Source organism: Lagenorhynchus albirostris, chromosome 19, assembly GCF_949774975.1.
Source record: "Lagenorhynchus albirostris chromosome 19, mLagAlb1.1, whole genome shotgun sequence".
Classification (NCBI taxonomy): Eukaryota; Metazoa; Chordata; class Mammalia; order Artiodactyla; family Delphinidae; genus Lagenorhynchus; species Lagenorhynchus albirostris.
Genome location: NC_083113.1, coordinates 6,891,438 through 6,913,710, shown reverse-complemented (window position 1 = coordinate 6,913,710; position 22,273 = coordinate 6,891,438). Strand labels below are relative to the sequence as shown.

The following is a 22,273-nucleotide window of genomic DNA, read 5'->3' as shown; positions in this document are numbered from 1 at the left end:
AAGTCGGTCAACGGTAACTTTACAGATATGTCCCCCAAAGCTATTAAAACTATCCTATCAGGTAAGACTTGCTATAATTTTTTTTTAAGTTGAAAGAAATAAAATCTGAGAACTGACCCTCCACAAATTGGCCTGCTTCCAGTTAAAAGTGAAGTTTAGTGTCTTTTCCTGTTAATTGGCTATTCAGAATCACCTCTTCCATGGATATTTGCCTATTGATTTTTACTCTGTTGTCATTTTCTTATTGATTTGTTGACTTAAAGACACACAACATAAGAGTTGTGAGTTGTAAGTTTTATTCAGGTTCTTATTGAGGATCATAGCCTGGGAGGCAGCCACTCAGTTCGTATAGCATATAGGTTAGGGGGTCCTTGGAGACAGAGAACCAGGAATGGCTTTCTTGACATGAGAGGACCCATTTTGGCCTAAGCCATTTTGTCATCTAAGCCTAGCCATAATTCTTGCCCTTGAACAGGTCTCAATAATCAATGATCTTAAGGGAACAAAGGAATGCTGGAACAGAGGAAAGGCAGTCAAACAATAGTGCAGTGATAAAGCAGAGTTCTAGTTCCTCCTCAAGGGATATACATAATAATGTATCTTTGAGTTGCACAGGAACTAAGGCCCTCACTTAGGTAGAGGAGAGAATGATGATCTTGACTCTTCTGACTTCAGTCAACTAAAGTTTGGACACTGTCAACTTTTGCCCCAGTTTTATGCTGAATTCTCCTCTGCTCAAGCCCCTTCTTGAATATGCATGTACCCTTAGCTTAGAACTTCCCCAGTTTTGCTGTTCCGGGGAGACACTGCTTTGGAAAATATCCATGGTGTTCTTCTTACTTACTACAAGTAATAAATCCTTCCTTCTCCCCATCTTTGGCTTGGTTGTGCCTCTTGGCTCGGCAGTCACCAAGAGATGAACCCAGTTTTGTGGTGACATTAGCTCTGAGGAAATCGCTCTGAAGAGGTAGGGGAGAAGCCCTTCTATATATGAGTTTTGGCTAGGAACTACCTGCAGTCAGGCATACATCTTGGTAAAAGATTTATTGCTAATCATAAAGAAAAACATGTCTCAAGTTAATCTTTTTAGGGCTTATCTCTGTATGGGAAGATGTGAGAATCCAGTGTCATTAAAATTCTTCCTGAGATATTCATCTAACTACCTATGGGGCTTGCCTATTCATGTACATTCTAAGCCCAGAGTGCCTCATTCTGTTTTCTATTTAAATTCCTCTCAGAGTGCACTGTTGATCAGCAACTGCAGTGGATTACAACTTAACCCTTGTCAAACTGGATGTTGAGACTTTGTCTTAGTGATCCTAATTCTTCTGCATCCCCAGATTCATAAGAGCTCTTTTTACAGTCTAAGTTTTCGTCTTTTTCAGTTAAGTGTTGCGATATATGCTTCCAGTCTGCAGCTTGCTCTTACTGTTGTTGATGTCTGTGTTTTATTTTAAAGTAAAATGTTATGCTTGAAAAGGAAACCAAATCTTGTAAAGTTAAAGTCAAGCTCATTGTAACTTGAGTTTAATCCCCATTTCAGAAAAGAATTTGAGACTTTGCAGTTACATTCTAGAAAGGGATTAATAAAAACATATCTAAAGTTTGGCTTATGCTCTTTCAAAAGGAAGTACATCTTGTGCAATATGGGGGAAATAGGAGACCATTTTATTTGACCATAGGAACAAAACACATTATCCAATCAAGCAATACCAGGACTCAAGCTAATATTTAATTTTATCTTCTGATACCGGGGACTTTCGCTCAAACTGTTTAGAACTCAAATGGGGTATAAAACCTGTGAACAGTCATCATCTTCAAACCCTAAATATGTGGCTGGTTTAGAAGAAAGAAAATTATAAAGATGTTGACTTCTGCTGTATTTCATCCAATCTAAGATAACTTCGGTTGTATGATACACTACTATTTTATGTACCAAGTTCAAGTTCTCCATTTAAATATGTCAAGCCCATGTATGTACTGATGTGTATAAAATTGATGACTAATAAGAATCTGCAGTATAAAATAACAAACAAACAAAAAAGAAAAACAACTAACACTAAACTTTCTTTGGGTTATTTGTGTGGAAATATGTTAATATAAATGTTTCAGACATTACATGAAATTTCTAAAAATCTTATATGTTCTGGTATAATGTTATAAGTCACAATTCTAGTTATTACTTTAAAATGTATATCTCAGAAATAACTAAATTTCCTTGTCAGTTGCATGATCATGAACTTTCATCAAATCTTTTTTTTTTTTTTTTTTTTGTGGTACGCGGGCCTCTCACTGTTGTGGCCTCTCCCATTGTGGAGGACGCGCAGGCTCAGTGGCCATGGCTCATGGGCCCAGCCCCTCCGCGGCATGTGGGATCTTCCTGGACTGGGGCACGAACCCGCATCCCCTGCATCGTCAGGTGGACTCTTAACCACTGCGCCACCAGTGAAGTCCTTCATCAAATCTTTAACCATGGTCATTTTTAAGTCTTTTGTCATTTACAAACAGTTCTGGGTGTACTCTGATGCTTTCACAAAAATGTTCCTATAAAGGGGTTTCATCTTCAAGGAATTCATGGAAAAGACTCTGACAAGTACAGGTTTCTGGTAACTGACTATACTGCTGAACTGAATGAATAAGCATTTTCAGAACTCTAATGGAAAACTGATGAATTCATAAAAATGCTAACAAAAGATCAAGATGAAAAATAATTAATTACATGGGACTGAGTGAACTGATGAAGGTGATTATAATTTTTGTGACTTCCTGTTTGAATAAAAAAAAATCCCACAAAGACTCAGAGGGAAAAAATATACAAATCAATTTTCACTGCAAAGTAGAGGGGCTGTTACAGTGGAGGATTACTGGACTGAATGTCAATATTATGACATAGTATGAGTGTGTTTCATGTTTGGTAATTGCAATCATTGTTGCTTTTGTTGTGGTCATCCATTTACAATGCTTGGTGTCAGTTTATTTATCTCTTGTAAAAATAAAATACAGTGTGTGTGTGTGTGTGAGTTGTGGAGAAAAAAAAAAAGAAATTCAGTTTGGGTTTTTAAAAATATCTTCTATGTTTCTACTTAACTTTTAAAATTTATGGATTACAGTTATAACTCTTTTAATGTCCTTGTCTACTAATGCTAACATTTGTGTCAACTCTGATAGATTTTTCTCCTCAGTTTAGATCATAGTTTCCTGTTTTTTGTAGGCTTGGTAATCTTTATTGGATTCTAGAAATTTTGAATTTTGTGGGTTCTGGGTATGCGGTATGTAATTTGTGGAGGTATACTGGCAAAAGAATCAGTGAAACCATCAAAACTTAAATATCATTTACATGCAGAATTTAGTAACACTTGCGTTCATCAAGAATATGTGTAATTTGCACATGATGGTGATAAGAAGGAAAAATTAGCATATTTTTTCAGCTTAGTTGCCATCAAACATAGTGAACTCTAAAATGTACAAAACTGTGGATAATTACACTGTCAAAAATATGGTTTGGAGTTAAAGTTTTTCATAGCAGTATCTTCTGATGGTTCAACTACAATGACAAAAATATTCTGCAGTAGTTACTCAGATTGTATGAATTTATATATTATATGTACACTTATTTATTTTTCAGATAAACATGTTGATATCACACTGTAAAAAAAAATAGCCAATGGCCAATGATTTAATCAATCATGCCTATGTAACAAAGCCTCCAAATGAATGGGATTTGGAGAGCTTCTGGTTTGGTGATCATGTGGAGGTTCAGGAAGAGTCACATTTTAGGCAGAGCATGGAAGCTCTGCACCCTTTCCCCATACTTTGTCCTATGCCTCTCTTGTATCTGGCTGTTCCTGAGTTATACCCTTTTATAATAGACCATTAATCCAGTAAGTAAAATGTTTCTGTGGGTTCTGTGAGCCTCTCTAGCAAATTATTGAATCTGTGGAGGGAGTCATCGGAACCTCCAATTTGTAGCCTGTTGGTGAGGAGCACAGGGGACAATCTGGACTTGCTATCCTCTGAAGTGGAGAGGAAGACAGCCATATAAGACTGAACGCTTAACCTATGGAATCTTATGCTATCTCTGGGTAGATAGGTCAGAATTGATTTGAATTGTAGGACAGCCAGGGTCTAAGAATTTCTTAGTGGCATAGGGAAACCTCCTCCCACTCTGCAACACATCAGAATTGGTAACCAGAAAAATAGCAGGTGAGACTTTTGTCCACAAATGGCCTTGTATCATTTAGGATCTGGTGTTTCAGAATTGTCCCTCCAGGTTAAGTATTTTCTATTTCTATATATTTCTATAAATATGTTCCTATATATATGCTATAAAATTTAAGATGTGTAAAATATACAAAAATTCCTTAAAGAAACCTAAATAAAATAATGTAATTGTAAAAAAAAAAAAATTAATGTTGCGGCCTCAGCCCCATTCACACCTTGATGTAGTTTATAATAGAAAAAGCAGCAGTAAAATTAAAAATGTTGTTAACTTCCAATAAATAAATATGTCAAGCCATCAACTGTATGCTGTATTTTAACTTCAGAGTTATGAATACGTGGGAAAAATTTTGCATCTTAGAATCGATGAAAGAAAGTTTCACTCAAGAGAGACTCAAAAATTTCCAGGCCCACTTACTAATACCAGCATACAGTGGGGCATGGTAGAGGAGATGAGATATTCAGTGTTAAGATTTTTTTTTTTTTTTTTGGCTGAGTTGGGGCTTTGTTGCTGCATGCAGGCTTTCTCTAGTTGGGGCGAGCAGGGGCCGTTGAGGTGCGCAGGCTTCTCATTACAGTGGTTCTCTTGTTGCGGAGCACGGGCTCTAGGTGCGCAGGCTTCAGTAGTTGTGGCACATGGGCTCAGTAGTTCTGGCTTGTGGGCTCTAGAGCTCAGGCTCAGGAGTTGTGGCGCACAGGCTTAGTTGCTCCACGGCATGTGGGATCTTCCCGGCCCAGGGCTTGAACCCATGTCCCTTGCATTGGCAGGTGGATTCTTAACCACTGCACCACCAGGGAAGCCCTTAAGAGTTTTTACTAAAATAATGAACCATGTAGTTCAGTTACAATTTATGTAGCATTGTAATGATACAAAGACTCAGTGCAGATATTCTATGGTAAAGTTTTATGACATTTAAGCACATGGACTAGGAAGTCACAACTGTTAGGCTAACACACGCAATTCCCAAATACAAACAATCATTTTATAATAAAAATAGGTACAAAACACATATTCTCACATGGTTCTGATATAACTTTTGCTTTGTTTTCTGACTACTGTATTTATTTACATATTTAATACTTTCTATAGTGCTGTTTATTATGTCACAGTTACAGAAAATTAATTCCCTCATAAAATGATACCCATGAAAGCATGATTCCAAGATTCTTTAAAGCATAGACTTTTCCCTTGAATGTCAATTCTCTGATACCAATGTAGCTGAATTTCATAGCAACAACATCCCCACGATTAAAACATATGCAGAAGTTCCTATTTATTCTCTCTGGGCTACATTCAATTGACATTCATCGGGAAAGGTATTTCCTCCTGTCTGGCATTCTATGCAGTACCACTCTCTGATAAGTAATAAGTTGTGATTCTGAAAAGAAAACAGGTCCACATCTGCTGCAGTCTTAAGGTTTCACTCCTATGTAAACTCTGGAGTGTAAGGAGCTATTTCCTTTCAATGACAACTTCTGGATATCGTTTGGATATTTCTTCACAATTTCTCTCTATGAGTTTTCTGATGTAAAATGAGGCTGAACTTGTGGGAGAAAGTTTTCCAACACTCACTGCATCCATAAGGTTTCTCACCCGTGTGAGTTCTTTGATGTATAATAAGATGTGACCTCTGGGCAAAAGATTTCTGACATTTGCTGCATTCGTGAAGTTTTTCTCCTGTATGTGTTTTCTGATGTAAAATGAGGCTAAACTTGATAGGGAAAGTTTTCCCACATTCACTGCATCCATAGGGTTTCTCTCCTGTATGGATTCTCTTATGAATGATGAGGCTAAACTTGTGACAGAAAGCTTTCCCACATTCATGGCATTCATAAGGTTTCTCTCCTGAGTGAATTCTCTGATGAATAAGGAGATATGACTTCCGGCTGAAAGCTTTGTGGCATTCACTGCACTCATAAGGTTTCTCTCCGGTGTGAGACCTCTGATGAATAGTGAGATGTGACTTTTGGGTGAAAGCTTTCTGACACTGACTGCATTCATAGGGTTTCTCACCTGTATGAGTTCTTTGGTGTAGGATGAGACTAAATTTGATGGAGAATGTTTTTCCACATTCACTGCATCCGTAGGGCTTCTCTCCTGTGTGAGTTCTCAAGTGAGTATTGACTTTACACTAAAGCCTTTTCCACAGTCACTGCAATTATATGGTTTCTCTCCTGTGTGAGTTCTCTGATGTCTAATGAGCTCAGATCTCTGGATGAAGGCTTTCCCACATTCACTGCATCCATAAGGTTTTTCCCCTGTATGTGTTTTTTGATGTAAAATGAGGTTAAACTTAAGGGGAAATGTTTTCCCACACTCACTGCAACCATAAGGTTTCTCTCCTGTGTGAGATCGCTGATGAATAATGAGCTGTGACTTATTGCTGAAGCTTTTCTGACATTCTTCACATCTGTAGGGTTTCTCTTCTGTGTGAGTTCTTTGATGTAAAGTGAGTTGTGACTTATCGCTGAAGCCTTTCTGACATACATGACACTCAAACCATTTCTCTCTTGTGTGAGTTCTCTGATGTTTATTAAGGCATGACTTATCAGTAAAGGCTTTCCCGCATTTGTTGCACTCATAGGGTTTCTCTCCTGTATGGGTTCTCTGGTGTAAAATGAGATGGGACTTCCGCCTGAAGGCTTTCTGACATCTACTGCATCCAAAGGATTTCTCTCCTGTGTGTGTTCTTTGATGCTTAATGAGGTCCGACTTCTGAGAAAAGGCTTTCCCACAGTCACTGCAGTTATAGTGTTTCTTTGCTGTTTGAGTTTTCCAGTATTTAATAAGCTGTGACTTATGGCTGAAAACTTTCATATGTTGATTATATTCATTGTATTTTTGTCCAGTATGAATTTTCTCATGCTTAGTGTAAAGAAATAATTTGTCATATTGAATAAATTCAACTTCATTTCTTGCATAGCTTTTATTCTGAGTAATACACTCTAGATTAGGTTTCAAATGTTTCCCAAGTATGTCAAGTGTATGAGATCTTTGTGCTAAGGAGATATCAAGGTTTAAGCTCAGAGAAGATATTTTTCCAAACGCATTATCTTTGTGGTAACTCTCCATAGTTTCCAGGTTGCCATGGCTTCCTTTGTGCCAGTCTCTATGATTATCAACTTGCCATGTGTCTTCTAGAAACAGACCAATGAATCCATAATGACCATGTAATAGAAGGAGTAGAATCTCAGCAAAGGCCAAAGAGAGAAGAGGAAAGGAGACTGTGGGTATATACCTAAAGTCTGTGACATTTATAAGTGAAAGGAGATAAAGAAAATGAAAAAGAAAAAAAAAAAGAAGGAATAAACTACAAGAGGCATGAGAGATACACAGAATGGGAAGAAGGGAGAATTTATGAATGCTTGAGTGTATAAGAAAAGAGAGCTATAGCCATGGATTAGGGAGGTAGAGACAAGGAGAAGGCAGGTAAACTGAGGATAACAAGGAGAAAGATTATTTAGGAGAGCAAGTTCCAAGATGGACTAGAGAGGGATCTGATCAAAATATCTAAAATAAGGAAATGTGCTTTTTAAAACCAGGCAAAAGAGACCTAATACAGAGAGATTAGAAAGTGGAGTCATGGCGTTTTCACTGCCGAGGGCCTGGGTTTGATCTCTGGTCAGGGAACCAAGATCCCGTAAGCTGCACAGTGCAGCCAAAAAAAAAAAAAAAAAAAAGTGGAGTCAATATTAATGTATATGGGAGCTCACGCCAGCTGTTCTGAGTCACATTCAAAGCTTAAAAATTTCAATATTTCTCCAGACATTTCAGAGGTACATCCCTCTTTCTGGCCAACTAGGATTTTAACTTCCTTTTATCCCACAGAGCTATTTTTTCACTCACCTGGGTGAATCTGACTCTGGCTTTCTTCCTCTATTATCCATGGTGTTTCTTGTTCCAACCGGTAGAATGCATCTGTTTTGGTAACTTGATACCCTACTCAAGGGGAATTACAGAGGACCCATGGACCCAAATACAAGCCCTCTGTAAACTAGAAAAGGTTACATTTAAGGGGCTGAACAAATTGCACCTCAGCCAAGTAAAGGACTTTTGCTTTGGAAGTGAGAGAAAAATACTGTTAGAGGCCACAGGGTACTGAAATCTATGATGTATGAAACTCAATTCTAAAAAAGTAAGGCAGTTGTAAGCCTCCACCCCTTTCATCCCTGAGAAAGAAAAGGCAATCCGTTGCCTATATTACCCAGGGAACGCTCTTCTTACCCACTGATACCAAGTTGATATAATTTTCCAACATCACATCTTGATACAGGTTCTTCTGAACACGGTCCAGTAGCTGCCACTCCTCCCAGGTGAAAACCACAGCCACATCCTTGAATGATAGTGAGCCCTGTAATAGAACATTCCTATTCATCCTAAAGGGATCATCATTGGTTCATACTAGGAAGATAAATAGGAAATTCTTATTACTTTTCCCATGGTAAGCTATTTGACTTCTTTGTATGTAACTAGTTTTGCATTATACTTTGTAGGAAAACCAATTTTTTTTACTTAAAATATCCTATCTTTGTGCTTCCATCCAATCATTCACTGACTCACATGTTCATCCATTCACAAAAAAAGGAGTAGAATAGAGAACATGCTTAAGTCCTTTAATCTAGGAACCCACACAACCTGTGTGTATGCACCTATATGTCAGACAATATATCAAGCATTTCTTTATAAATAAGTCTCACTTCTACCCTGAAGGAACACACTAGCTTGCAAAGAGAGAGATGTAAGTGCACAAGAGAACAACAGATTTATACATGTCAAGTAAGTATATATAAATGTATACCCTGTGGGCATCAATGGGGAGGAGAAAAATTGTAAAGGGTAAACTTCACAGAGGTGAATCTGGAACTAATTCTTATGAGATCAAGTCTATGTTTTATGGTGAATTGCAGAGGGAAGAGGTGGCATGGCATTCCAGAAAGAAGTAATATGAATGATAGCACAGTGAAACCATGAGCATTCAAAACACTGAAAATACGTTTCCTCCTAAGTTGTGAAATTAAATGACTGAATTTAGAGCAGGTGGTGTACTCAAAACATTTTCACTTATTATTATTTGTTAGTTATACACTGATAATGGAGAGACTTCCAAATAAGTGGTTAAGTGTATATATGTTAAAAGAAAGTATATAAACTCTAACATTAATTATGACAATGTGTATATTTAGGTACTCTGTAGTAAAGCAGACCTGGGTTGCCCAAACCCTGTACATTCCAAAGAAAGGCCTGTCCTTGATTTGCTCCTGGGAGATAACTTTGAACCCCTGAAATATCCAGCCTGATGAATGTTTTTATATTCCTGAGGTCTTGGGCTACACTATATCAGTGTTCTTTGTTTTTTGTGTTTTGATATATAGTTGATTTACAGTGTTGTGTCAGTTTCAGGTGTACAGCAAAGTAAGTCAGTTAAAAATATATATGTAGGGCTTCCCTGGTGGCGCAGTGGTTGAGAGTCCGCCTGCCGATGCAGGGGATATGGGTTCGTGCCCCGGTCCGGGAAGATCCCACATGCCGTGGAGCAGCTGGGCCCGTAAGCCATGGCCGCTGAGCCTGCACGTCCAGAGCCTGTGCTCCACAACGGGAGAGGCCACAACAGTGAGAGGCCCGTGTACAGCAAAAAACAAAACAAAACAAAACAAAAAATATATATATGTATGTGTGTACATATATACATATATATATTCTTTTTTAGATTCTTTTCCATTATAGGTTATTACAAGATATTGAATATAGTTCTCTGTGGTATACAGTAGGTCCTTGTTGGTTATCTATTTTCTATATAGTAGTGTGTATATTTTAACCCCAAACTCCTAATTTATCCCTGCCCCCCGCCTTTTCCCCTTTGGTAACACTAAATTTGTTTTCTATGTCTGTGAGTCTTTCTGTTTTGCAAGTAAGTTCATTTGTATCGTTTTTTAAAAATTCCAAACCTGGAAGCTCCTGCCTCTGTGTATCTTTTGCCTTTGCTGATTTTAATTTGCATCTTTTCACTTTAATAATCCATAACTGTGAGTATAACTGCTTTCTTGAGTCCAGTGAGTTCTTCTAGAGAATCATTGAGCTTGAGGGTGAGCCAGGGACCTCAACTCAAATTCATATGAATTCACATTTACATATGTAACTAGTGACATGGGAAGTCAGAATAATACACATAAACGTTTTTGGATTATTTATCTTGGTGGTAGAGAAAAAGGACTGATGGAAGACATAAGGGTTTAGCTCTACAAACTTCTAGACTATTTGAAACTTTGACACTGAGAATATTTTAAGCTTCACTAATATTGGATATTTTTAAAAGAAAGAGGTTAAGTATTAACTATGAACTGAGAGTTTACACTACATTTTTGGGTGTGAAGAGATCATGATGGGAATATTCTAAGACTTTGCTAGTAAAGGTAACTTGGAACTGTTTGTTAATTAATATAGACTGGGATTTCTTAACCTTGGCAGTATTGACATTTAGGGGTTGGATAATTCTCTGTTATGGAGACTTTTTTTTTTTTTTGGAGGCTTTGTGCATTGTAGGATGTTTAGCAGTGTCCCTGGCCTCTATCTACTAGATTCCATTAATATCCCTCCACAGTCATGACAATCAAAAATGTCTCCAGATATTCTCAAATGTGCCCTGGGGGGACAAAATTATCCCCAGATGGGAACCACTGATTTAAATAAAAAACTGAATTTTGAGGACTGTTAGTAGAACACCATTTGATAGTCACAGAATCCATCCATTCTTCTTGATAATCTAGGTTTCACCCCAGGCCACCAGGAGGCCATGGATTTGGGCTACTCTGTTTTGAAACCCTGAAGCACTCTGATCACTCTGATTTTGGCTTTGGCAGGACACCACTGGCTTATCTGAGGACTGCTGAGAAATAACCAAACGAAACTTACCACTTTATCAGTGGCTTGCACTGAAGGCACTGAGCACCATATTATCAAAATAATAACCCATCAAAGAAATTTCTTCCTACTTAAGGGACATGAACTATTTCACTTTCCTAGAAGAGATTTCTCCTTAAGGCAAAAAAATCACCAACAATTTTTTCATTATGACCATGTGGTAAATTATATTTCCCAAAGAAGACCACAATAGTTTATCTCCCATTCCAAAAAACCTTCTGCAAACCTTCTTCCACTCCCCATCAAGAGGTGGACCCTATTCCCTTCCCCTTGAATCTAGCTGGTCTTAGTGACTTGCTCTTAACCAATAAAGTGTAACAAAATGAAAATGCTAACTTCCAAGGGTAAGGCAGAAAAGGCAGTGTAGCTTCAGTCTGTTTCTCGCAGGATACAGCATCATACTGTGAGAAGTCCAAGCTACATGGAGAGGCCATGCATAAGTGCTCTGGTCAAAAACCTCAGCTAAGCCTAGCTTTTGAGTCAAGTGATCCTGAAAAACAGACATGGGAATGAAGAAGCCTCCAGATGATTCCAGTCTCCAACTATTTGAGTCTTCCCAGCTGAAGTTCCAGACACCATGGTGTGTAAGACAAGCTGTACAGTAAAGGATTAGCACAGAAAGTCTGTATTGTCCATATCCTGCACATGCCAAAGAAAGGTCTGGCTCTTGCCAGTTTATGGGAAGTAACCTCTAAGCCCTTGAAATATCTTTGTTTACACAGGAGCATTGGGCCACACCAAATAATCTATTGCTATCAATGTGATTTATGGTGGAGGCCTTGGGCCACACTGTAGCAACTTGACTTCTGAAAGGGCTGGACACTAAGGTCAGCCATTGCCTATGTAATCAACCTCATATAAAAAGCCTAGACACTAATTAGCAATACCCAATATGTGTTGTTACAAATCATTGCTGGGAAAATAAAACAATGTCCACATGACTCCATCTGAGAGGGAACAACTGGAAGCTTCTGCCTGGTGTCTCCTGGACCTGGCCTTGTGCATCTTCCTCTTTTGCTGCTTTTAATCTGTATCCTTTTGTTGTAATCCATAACTGTGATTATAACTGCATTGCTGAGTACTGTTGAGTTCTTCTTGTAAATCACTGAACCTGAGGATGGTCTTTGTAACCCAAAAACATAAAGCCATCACCATAGGGTCCTGTCTCACTTTCTGACCCACTGAATCCATGAGGATGATCAAAATAAACGTTTACCACTAGACTTTGGGGTGGCTTGTTAGGCAGCAATAGATAACTGGAACGGGATACTAGAGACAAGTTTGTGCTTAATTTTATTAAATATTTAGAGCTCACAGGCTATAATCTATGTGTTAACTTTAAACAATTTGTATAAACATACGACTTACATATTCTCATTGTGTCCTTACTGTGAAGTTGATCTTTTGTCTCAGTCCTTTTTCCTGAATTCTGACACTTATCTTTTCATGCTGATCTGGTATAGTGTAGTCTTCGTAAATATTGAATAAACATGTATTTTAAATATATGTATTTAACCTCCTAAAATCCACTAGAAAGCCAAATGGAAAATAAATATACCAAAAAACCCAACTCACCTGGGACTTCGACATTTTCTGGAGCCCTTAGGAACAACCAGCAACTCTAATACCTGCTCTATTGTTGATTTTGGTTTCTTCCCTGAAGCTCCAGTACAGAGTCTCTGGCAAAGGATGTAATGTTGATCTTGGTACCTTCAGTTCCTTCCTTCATTGGAACTACTTCATCCCAGGAAGCCAAGACCTGGGGGATTACAGAAATTCACTGCTGTAATAAACTATAACTGGGAGCATAATATTTTTCTGAGTTGTATGCATCCTTGTTTGTACGTGTGTATGTATTTTAGATATACACACATATAAAAATCTAAAATTTAATTATGTTTTCTTCAGGTGGTTGGTTAATGTGATAAAGAAAAAAAGTAACATGTATTACTTGATGGTTTATTTTACAACAAACAACTATTTTATAATAAAGAAACATCAACAACAAAGCTATCTTCATTAAATTATGTAATTGTGCTAAAGTTATTCAAAACTAGATCTACATTTAGAGAAGGACCATTATATAAAGAAATTTAAAAAAAGAAGAAAAATTTAAAAGCCTAAAATCCAGAGAAATGGTATATATATACTGGAATACTGCTTGCTAAAACGTGTCTTGGGTACTTACTATGTGCTAGGTACTCTAACTATATGAGTAGTTAGTACTGAGATTTTTTTTAAACAAATGGGAAAAGAATCACAGGTTGAGAAATGCCCAAGTTCACATAGTAAGTGGCAGAATATGGAGAAAAACCTAGGTCTGCCAAAATGCAAAGTCCCTATTCTTTTCTCGGAGTTAAACTTAAACTTAAGCTGACTGCTTACCTGGAAAACCTACAAGAATCACTTTAAACACATTAGTAATAATAAGAGTTCAGTAAGGAAATGAAAAAAAAATTTTTTTAATCATCTACTTTTATACCTATAAAATAAAAGTAATTCAAAGTTCAAGGAAGCGACTTGCCTGGTGATCCAGCGGTTAAGACTCCGCGCTCCCAATGCAGGGGGACCGGGTTCAATCTCTGGTGAGGGAACTAGATCCTGCATGCTGCAACTAAGAGCCTGCATGCCGCAACTTAAAAAGATCCCGCATGCCAAAATGAAGATCCCGCACGCCGCAGCTAAGACCTGGCACAGCCAAGTAAATAAATAAATATTAAAAAAAAAAAGTTAAAGGGAAAGAGAAGCTATTTGTAACGGCAGCAAATATAGATAAGATCTAGGAATAAACTTAACGAGCAATGTCCAGATCTATATGAATATTTTAAAGTCATGTCTATCCAAATTATTGCAAAGATTTAATATAACTTCAGTCAGTATTGCAACGAGATCCACATTATAGAATGCTGTGCAGCTATCAATAAGACTTTGTACCAAAAGTCAGTAATCTGGAACAATTTTATCGTATAAGGTTAACTTTCTTTTTTGAAGGTTAAGTTTCTTTAAAAAGACAAGTTATAAGCCATTTATGCAGTGTTATCATATCTTTGTAATAAAATGAGTAACAGAAAAGTTTGGAAAAGGAAACATATCAAAATTTTAACAACGTATATTTCTGGCTATCAAGATTTTGGATGTGGGAATGTCCTCTCATGCATCAGAAGGTCCAAAAAGGGAGGATCCCAGAGACATATGCGGTAAATTTGAAAACTAGAGGGTCAGATACCACATCTTTCGTAAAAGCATTTTACCTTAGATTTTATTTAGATCTTGGTCATTACAAAGCACCGTGGAGACAGTGAGAGGAGGAGGTGATTTAGAGCAGCGGTCCCCAACCTTTTTGGCACGAGGGACCGGTTTCCTGGAAGACAATTTTTCCACGGAAGGGGGGTGTGGTTCAGGCGGTAATGTGAGCGATGGGGAGCGGCCGATGAAGCTTCGCTTGCTTGCCCGCCGCTCATCTCCTGCTGTGCGGCCCCGGGGGTTGGAGACGCTTGATTTAGGGGACAGAGGATGTTGGAAAGCAGGTTTTGAAGAAGGCACTAATGTAGTCTATGAGAAGTCAATGGGCTTTAAAACCCCCAAAACCGTCTTAAATGCAGAGACTGCTCAAGCTCCAACTCCCATAAATCTCTCAGGTAACAATGCCTAACTACATCATACCCAAAATATGGGCCACATGGCTACTTCACAGTTCATGACTTCTAACAGATTATCATTAGCCTATCCAGACCCAAACACCCAGATCCCCATGACTCTCAGTGACCACTGGAGACCCTCAAAGACAAGAAACAAAGCTGCCCCAAGCACTAACCTCCCCACAAGGCCACCCCATTCACTGGCCTTGGGGTGATTTGGGGAAGGATACCCCAATCACCGACCCCCTCCCCTAAGTACATCACAACACTCACTAAGCAAAGGACATCAAACACGTTGAACTGCCAACCAAGTATGTCTCAATCACTGACCTCCCTTCATGGACACTCCCATTAGTGAACCTTCCCAAAGACGTCCCAATCACTGACTTATGTACCAAGGATTCCCCAGTCACTGACCCTCCTGGGATGCTCCAATCGCTGACATCCCTCTAAGGCTGTCCTAAGAACTGATCTTCCCCCAGAAGACCTTTTCAGGCTCTGACACACCCTCAAAGACACCCCAATCCTGACTTCCTTCAAGGGATACCCGATCACTGACCAGTCATTCACCCCCAATCAACCTTTCCCCGAAAGATGCCCCAATCACAGACTTGTCCCCTAAATGCATCCTAATCACTAGCCCACACCCTAAATCATGCCAAACACTGATTTGCCTCCAAGACCGCCCAGTCACTGACCTCTCCTATACATGCTAACCCCAAGCCATCCCAATCTTTCTGCATGCTACTCCAATACCCTGAGCATCCCCAGGGCTGCCCCATTTCCTACCATCCTACTCCCTCAATAACGGAATGCATCCCCTGCCCTACAAGGTCTTGCTCCTCGCACAGACTCCCCGTATCCCTCCCCTACCTCCGCAAAGCTCAACCTGATTCTGCTCCCAGAACGCGAAACTGAGACCCCTTAAGAGATCCTTCGTGCGCCAGCTGGGTGGGTACAAATAGCGTCAGTCCATTACTTTCTTCAGATTCACAAACCCGGCTGTTCCACCTCGCAGGTCAAGTTTATCCTCTGTAGCACCCGGATCTGCAGGCTGCCAACCATCACTCCGGCGCGTCCTTCCACCGGCCAAGAGGCCGTTTAACTTTCGCCTCTTTTAGACAAAGACACTATGACAGAGTATGGCGGCGCCCTGTTAGCTGATTTATGTGGGACCCGCCATCTTGGAAAACCAGCCGTACAACCACTTTTCCTGCCCCACAAAACTTGCCTGCGTTATGTCAATCGCTAGAGTCGCAAAGGGTAATACGCATGCTCTAGCCCATCTCCACCGGATTCAGGTCTCTTCCCGGTAAGGTGCCCCAAGCCCAAATATGTCTGCCTCCGCTTTGCAACTGGTACCTTACGAAGCTACATAACATCAGAGCGGGCGCAGCCATGCTGAAAAAGGTGCTCAAATCCGTAAGGGAAAAGGAGTCTTCCTTTAGGGAGTTGGGAGCAGGTTGAGCGACTTGCAGGAATGCTTCTGAAGAAAGGTTTAGGGTCTGGAGAAGCCAAGGTGGTAGAGGAAGGTAGCATGCCTCACTGTGGGCACAGAGTAAACAAATTTAGTTGAAGGAAAAGATCTTCTTCAGCCAAAATTGGTGGTGGAAGTTTGGTGACACCTCCAGAGTGAAAGGTGAGAGGGCTGTAGAGAGGGTGGAGCTAATAGTGAGGGAGGGGTTATGTTTCTGACTGAGGTGAAATTTCTGGTGGAAGACCAGAAATTGTTGGTAGAAATTTCTGTGCAGGCTTTCTGTCAATTCAAATGTTTTCATATAATTTTTCTCATGAAGAAATTAATAGAATTGGAATTGTTGAGTCAAAGAGAAGGACAATTTTTAATTGGATAGATTTTTCCAGATTGTTGTCCAAACATGTTTTGTTAGTGAATACACTTTACTGGCTGCTATCCAGCTTCTTCCAAGAACTCCAACTGAAAAGTAATAGCTAGTTTTTATTAAGTGTATACACATTTTTTTTGAACAGGGGACATATTCATGCATAATAATTGCATTATCTTGCTTAACATTCTGAAAGCCATTGATGGTGGACATAAATATTACCCTCATTTTATATATGGGGAAAAGGGCTAATTCTATCAGAGTGCCTATTTTCTAACCACCTCATCAACCTTTTAATTTTGCCCAACCTAAAGGCGACTAAAAATATTATTTTATTTTTATTTTATTAATTGTTTATTTACTGGTATTATTTTTTCTGTTTTAGGTTGGTTATCTTTTTCTTAATCATATTGTGGATATTTATAACTATCAATTCAACTTCCATTCTCCCCATGTCTAAGCAACCACTAATTTACTTTCTGTCTCTATAGATTTACCTATTCTGGACATAAGTTCAGTCATATAATATTTAGTCTCTGTAACTGGCTTCTTTCACTTAGCATAATGCTTTCAAGGTTCATCCATGTTGTAGCATGTTTCTGTACTTCATTCCTTTTTATATCTGAATAATATTCTGTTGTATGGATGCAGCACATTTTATTTTTCCCTTCATCGGTTGATGGATATTTGAGTTGTTTCCACTTTTGGCTATTATAAATAATGCTGCTGTAAACATTTGTGTACAAGTTTCTGTGTGGACATGTGCTTTTATTTCTCTTGGATATAAACCTGGAGTGAAATTGCTGGATCATATGGTAAATATGTTTACTGTTTGGGGAACTGTAAGACTGTTTTCCAAAGTAGCTGCACAAAAGGAATACCAACTAAAGGAAAACTGTTTCTTCTACCCTAGGGTACTTCTCACAACAAAAGTTTGGTGGAGTTCATCCTACCAACTCCATTTTAAATGAGGTTTCTGTTTATTAATTTTCACGTGATGATAATGGAGTTTTCATTTGGGGGTACCGTCCGTGGTGTCCTGCAGGATGCTTCAAACACCTCTCCCTACAAACAGAAACAACCCTTTTCACACAAGCATTTCCTTTTTCCCATTCTTCCAATAGAGTTATATCTTAGTTATGGTTGGATCAGATTTAGTGTTTACATTATGATGACTATGTAAATACTACATAGAGTTCAGCCACTAGTATACTATGATTACTTTTCCTTTCTTGTACAACTTTTTTTTCTCCCTGGAGTTGTCTTATTTACTCCTTACAGAATTTCTGGCCTTTTGGTTCTCAGAAAGCTCTGCACTTGTTATTGGCTCCACAGCTGGTAGAAGGGAAGCGGGGTGTCACGTGTGAAAAACTCACCCCACCCCTGGATTCCCTCTTCCCATTGGCTCATGACTACACTCCTCCCCTTCACTGGGCGGTAACCATGTTCCACCCCCAAATGTATGCTAGGTTTCTGCCAGTTGCTCTTTTTTTTTTTTTTTACTTTCTTTGACGGCGTTATGCTGTCCCCGTTACCGCGAGTGCTTCTCCAGACTCTTTTCTGTCCTCAAAGTCATCTTATCACCGTCCACACTGAGCCAGAAGCGTCCTCGGGGTATTTGCCTTTCGTCTTATATGTTTTCTCCTTTTCCTTTGGCTGTTTGTTGGTTTTTGTACGGACACCTAACTTCTAAGATGGCTGTGCCCACTGTGTCGTTTCCCAATCTTCGTGCAAAGTGGGTTACTTTTCCCCCCAGCCCGCTGAGGCGGACGTATCCTACCCCGTTTCCCTTGTGTGGGCTCGAGTTTCTGAAAATACGTGCAGTTTGCGGCGCAGGGTTTAAGTGGGGGTACTTTGGATGGCTTTTATCCGTTCCGTGCCTTCCATGGCTACTTGGACCAAAACTGCCACTTCGCTTTCTGTACGGAGAGTCCTGAAAGGTGGCGGCCCCGGGATCCGTGGCGAGATGGGCGCAGACATTATCTCCGTGCCTGCTCCGTACAAACGCTGCGTGGTCCTCGTCGGCCGCCGTAGTCCGGCGCGGAGGCTGGGCGAAGGCGCAACAGTACAGGAATTCACGGAAGTGCGGATTCTAGGAGGTAGCGGTGGGGTCAGGAGAAAATCGGGACCGTGTGTGGATCTCTGCGTGGAATAGGATGAGGGAAACGAGGTGTCTGTGGGCGTCTGCGTGGGGTTGAGCCGTGGGGTCCGTAGAGGGAGAAGAAGCAAGTGGGAGCCGGTGACTGGGGTATTTATGATTGGGGTGACGGAGTCAGTCCTGAAGGATTCTGGTGTTAGTGATTACAGGCCAGTCGAAATCTAGGATTGAAAGTCCGTAATCAGAGTTTTGTGTCTGTCTGCAGTGCTCTGTGATTGAGGACTGCGGTAGGGAATGATTTTTGTCAATGAAAGCGGTGTCTGGTTTGGAGTCGGGATTTAGTAGCGGGCTAAATGACAGGAGTGGGGGGTCTCATGGTCAGCGAACCTGGGCATCTAGTCCAGGTTTCGGGATTATTCCGAGTATATGTGACCAGTGGTTGCCGTGGGTGGTCCAGGTGTGTCAGTCGTTGAGAAGTTTGTGAGAGCTGAAGCTGGTCGGTGGGTGGGTGTTTTCAAACGTGACTTTCTCCTTCAGTTCCTCAAGTCCAAGGCCTCGTTTGCCAATCACCTTTGGCTTTCCACATCTTCTCTCGACCCCGTAGAAATGAAAGCGTTGTTGGAGATCGAGGATTAAGCACACGTAAAGTGGTAAGGTTTCTACTAAAGATGAGGAGTTTGCCCTTCCTGCAAGTTTACTGCGTGTGTGCATACACACACTTGTAAATATTTCCTTTCAGAATTGTTCTAGCACAAGTAAAATAACATCTCTATTACCCCAATTCTGTTCTCCAACGATAACGTTTGTTAAATTTTCCATATAGTTCCTTTTAGTCTTCGTTTTTCTATGCTTGATTTTCACAATTCCAATAAACTGCCGAAATTTTAGTATAATTTGCCTCATCATTTAATTTCCTATCATAAACATTACTAATAAATATATCATAAATTTTTTTTCTGTAAGAGTTGTTTTTTAAGAATTTCTACAGATACCAAGAGAAAAACCTGTTCCATTAATGACTGGAATCACTCAATATGTGCATTCATTTAGATAGAATTTAAATGCTTAAATATTCATTTATCACTTCTGAGAACAGGTTATGATTCTGCATTTACATAAGGGTGTGGTTCCCTGTCCCTCATCTCCACCATGATTTTTAATTTTTTTGCCATTGTGAATGGTGTCTTTCTACTTTCGATCTTTTTATTCACTTTTAATTTACTATTACACAGAAGAGTAATTACATTGAAAAGATTTGTTTCTGCTCACCCTACTGATCTCATTATTACAAGCTTTTCCACCTCCCATGATTTTATTATGAAAAATTTCAAACATATAGCAAGGTTTAAAGAACTATACACTTGAGTTCCTGCCTGCTTGCCACGTGGATTTTATCATCATGATTTTATTGAGTTTCCTTTATCGTGTATGTATCCGTATATCACTCCTCTAATCATCATCAATCCACCTTTTTACATTTTTGAGGGTATGTTTTATTGTAAGTTGCAGATATTTATACATTTCCTGTAAATATTTTAGTAAGCATATAATTAGAGTTCTACTCATAGCTTTTTTCTAATAACAGCTTTTTTTATTCATACACCGTACAATTCATCCACTTAAACATACAATTCAGTGGTTTTTTATTGTAATCACATTCCTTGAACTCGTTTTATATAATGCATGTTTTTATACTTTTACTAAATGTGTATATATCCACAAATAGTAATCTTTGTTGTATATGCTTTAATTTTTTCTCTTGGTTTTCCTTTGTTTGTTTCTTTCACATAATGACGATTAGTGAAGATGGTCCAATGACTTTAAACAGGTCCCTGAGCACACATGGTTTCCAAGGAATAGCTGTCCAGGTCCTCACCTTTTACATGTTCTCTTTCCAAAAACTGGTCTGTGATAATTCCCCTGCTGCGGGAGCATCGTGTTGTGCTGGTTCTCCTTTCCCATCTCCCCTTTCACAGTCACCCCACTTCCCCTTCACAGAAGGAAGAAATAGTACCCACACATTCACAATCTTCTATTTTATTGCTCCAGGGTGTAATAGCCTCTGGGACCCCAAATAAAGGAACAGATGGCTTTGAAATCAGGTGGGTGACAGTGGCAGTGACAACATCTGGGCCCAGAGGAAATTTATACTCAAAGTGAATTTATTTTTCAGCTCACAGGTCGTGGTTCCTGGAGCAAGATACATCATGTGATGTGAGAAGGTTTCACGACCTAGATATCATCATTTGTGGGGACATCACTGCCTGGAGACTAAGATTTCTAACCAGAAATTTAGGGCAGTTCAAGAAGAGGCTCAGGAGACATCCTAGCTTTGGCTGTTTCCCAATAACAGATGAAAATGATCAAGGACCAGGTGATTTTTGGTTTGTCTTATTCTTTCCTTCATTCTGTGATTGATTTCTGGGGGGACTTTAAAATGCAATTGAATTCAATAGAAATAACAAATTGGAAAACTAGAATTTGTGCAGAAATAAATTTAGATTTAAATTCAACATCAAGGCAAAGTAGCATCAGAACTATATTGTTTGTGGGACCTACACTAAATGACTAATGTTGGAATATCTTCTGTGATGGGACTATCCAGTGGGTTACATGCACTGTCGACTCATGTCTAATAGCTCTGACGGTCATCACAGCCAGAGACACCTGATGATGAGATAGGCATTGACTCTGAGGAGAAAGCTGACCAGTTCCTCAGAGGATGTCACTGTATATTTCATGGCACTCAGGTCTTGGGACTTTTCAAATGGTTCGTCCTAGAGGTGATATGGCAGACAGTGTCCTTAACTACAACCTTCTCATAAATGAAAAGCTGGTTCTCCAGAGACCCCTTTGGAAATAGACCAAGAAAACTCGGCGGGCACAGTGCTTCATGGGACCATAGCAAGGTGACCCATGGACCCAACCTTGTAGTGGTCAGGGTTAGCTTGGGAGTAAAACCTAGGTGACATAAGAAAATGTAAGGGTTGCATGACTTTCCAAGGTCCCGTATGAACAGGTGATCGAACAGGTGTTTGAGTACAGATTTGGCAGGAGGGAGTTGAAAGTATCTGTGTCTGGTAAAGTTGTTGCGATCTCAGGGTTTGCTTTAGAACTTCCTGCTGTTAAACATAGAAAACAAACTTATGGTTACCAAAGAGGAAAGGGGCAAGGGGAGATAAACTAGGAATTTGGGATTAACAGATACACACTACTATATATAAAATACATGAACAATAAAGACCCACTCTGTAGCACAGGGAACTATATTCAATATCTTATAATAACATATAATGGAAAAGAATCTGCAAAAGAATAGACATATTCAATATGTATATGTATAACTGAATCACTTTGCTGTACATCTGAGACATTGTAAATCAATGATACTTAAATTAAAAAAAAAAAGAACTTCCAGCTATTGAAGGTAGTCCACTTCCCCTCCCTGTGTTCAAAGCCAAGTCCTACTGCCTCATCTTTCATTACCTTTAAAAAATTTCGTAATACAAATATGCGTGAATACATTTGTAAAACTCCAGTGATGACAAAGTACATC

At 39.4% G+C, this 22,273-nt stretch overlaps 2 protein-coding genes and 1 long non-coding RNA gene across 11 annotated transcripts in view; 1 reads left to right on the top strand and 2 right to left on the bottom strand.

Annotated features, from left to right (window-relative positions):
• The window catches only part of ZNF613 (zinc finger protein 613), a 69,563-nt gene that overhangs the window by 27,191 nt on the left and 20,099 nt on the right, over positions 1 to 22,273 (top strand). For 6 of the 9 annotated variants that reach the window (XM_060131174.1, XM_060131167.1, XM_060131169.1 and 3 more), the window contains exons 1-3: positions 18,109 to 18,233; positions 19,255 to 19,367; positions 20,891 to 21,091. In XM_060131174.1, coding sequence (XP_059987157.1) covers positions 21,071 to 21,091 — 21 coding nt within the window. In that variant the 5' untranslated portion in view covers positions 18,109 to 18,233; positions 19,255 to 19,367; positions 20,891 to 21,070. Of the gene's footprint in view, positions 1 to 18,108; positions 18,234 to 18,257; positions 18,790 to 19,254; positions 19,368 to 20,890; positions 21,092 to 22,273 lie in introns of those variants that run through there. The other 3 variants (XM_060131171.1, XM_060131168.1, XM_060131172.1) reach the window with 3 other exon arrangements.
• LOC132509797 (zinc finger protein 300-like) lies at positions 6,179 to 9,274 on the bottom strand. The gene is made up of 3 exons (XM_060131271.1): positions 8,444 to 9,274; positions 8,066 to 8,158; positions 6,179 to 7,356 (listed from the first exon to the last, which is right to left on the bottom strand). Exons 1-3 carry the CDS (start codon positions 8,592 to 8,594, stop codon positions 6,329 to 6,331), a joined length of 1,272 nt encoding a protein of 423 aa, XP_059987254.1. The 5' UTR covers positions 8,595 to 9,274; the 3' UTR covers positions 6,179 to 6,328.
• On the bottom strand, positions 13,785 to 15,735 carry LOC132509852 (uncharacterized). Its single transcript, XR_009537149.1, has 3 exons — positions 15,649 to 15,735; positions 14,389 to 14,630; positions 13,785 to 13,825 (listed from the first exon to the last, which is right to left on the bottom strand). It is a non-coding gene; the product is annotated as an uncharacterized LOC132509852 (long non-coding RNA).

What these genes read in the sequence shown, in the direction of transcription:
- LOC132509797 (XM_060131271.1), bottom strand. Translation starts at nt 8,594, where the DNA reads ATGAATAGGAATGTTCTATTACAGGGCTCACTATCATTCAAGGATGTG. An exon ending in TATCAACTTGGTATCAGTGG is followed by an intron (nt 8,159 to 8,443) that starts GTAAGAAGAGCG and finishes CCCCTTGAGTAG; the next exon opens with GGTATCAAGTTACCAAAACA. An exon ending in CCAGAGTCAGATTCACCCAG is followed by an intron (nt 7,357 to 8,065) that starts GTGAGTGAAAAA and finishes GTCTGTTTCTAG; the next exon opens with AAGACACATGGCAAGTTGAT.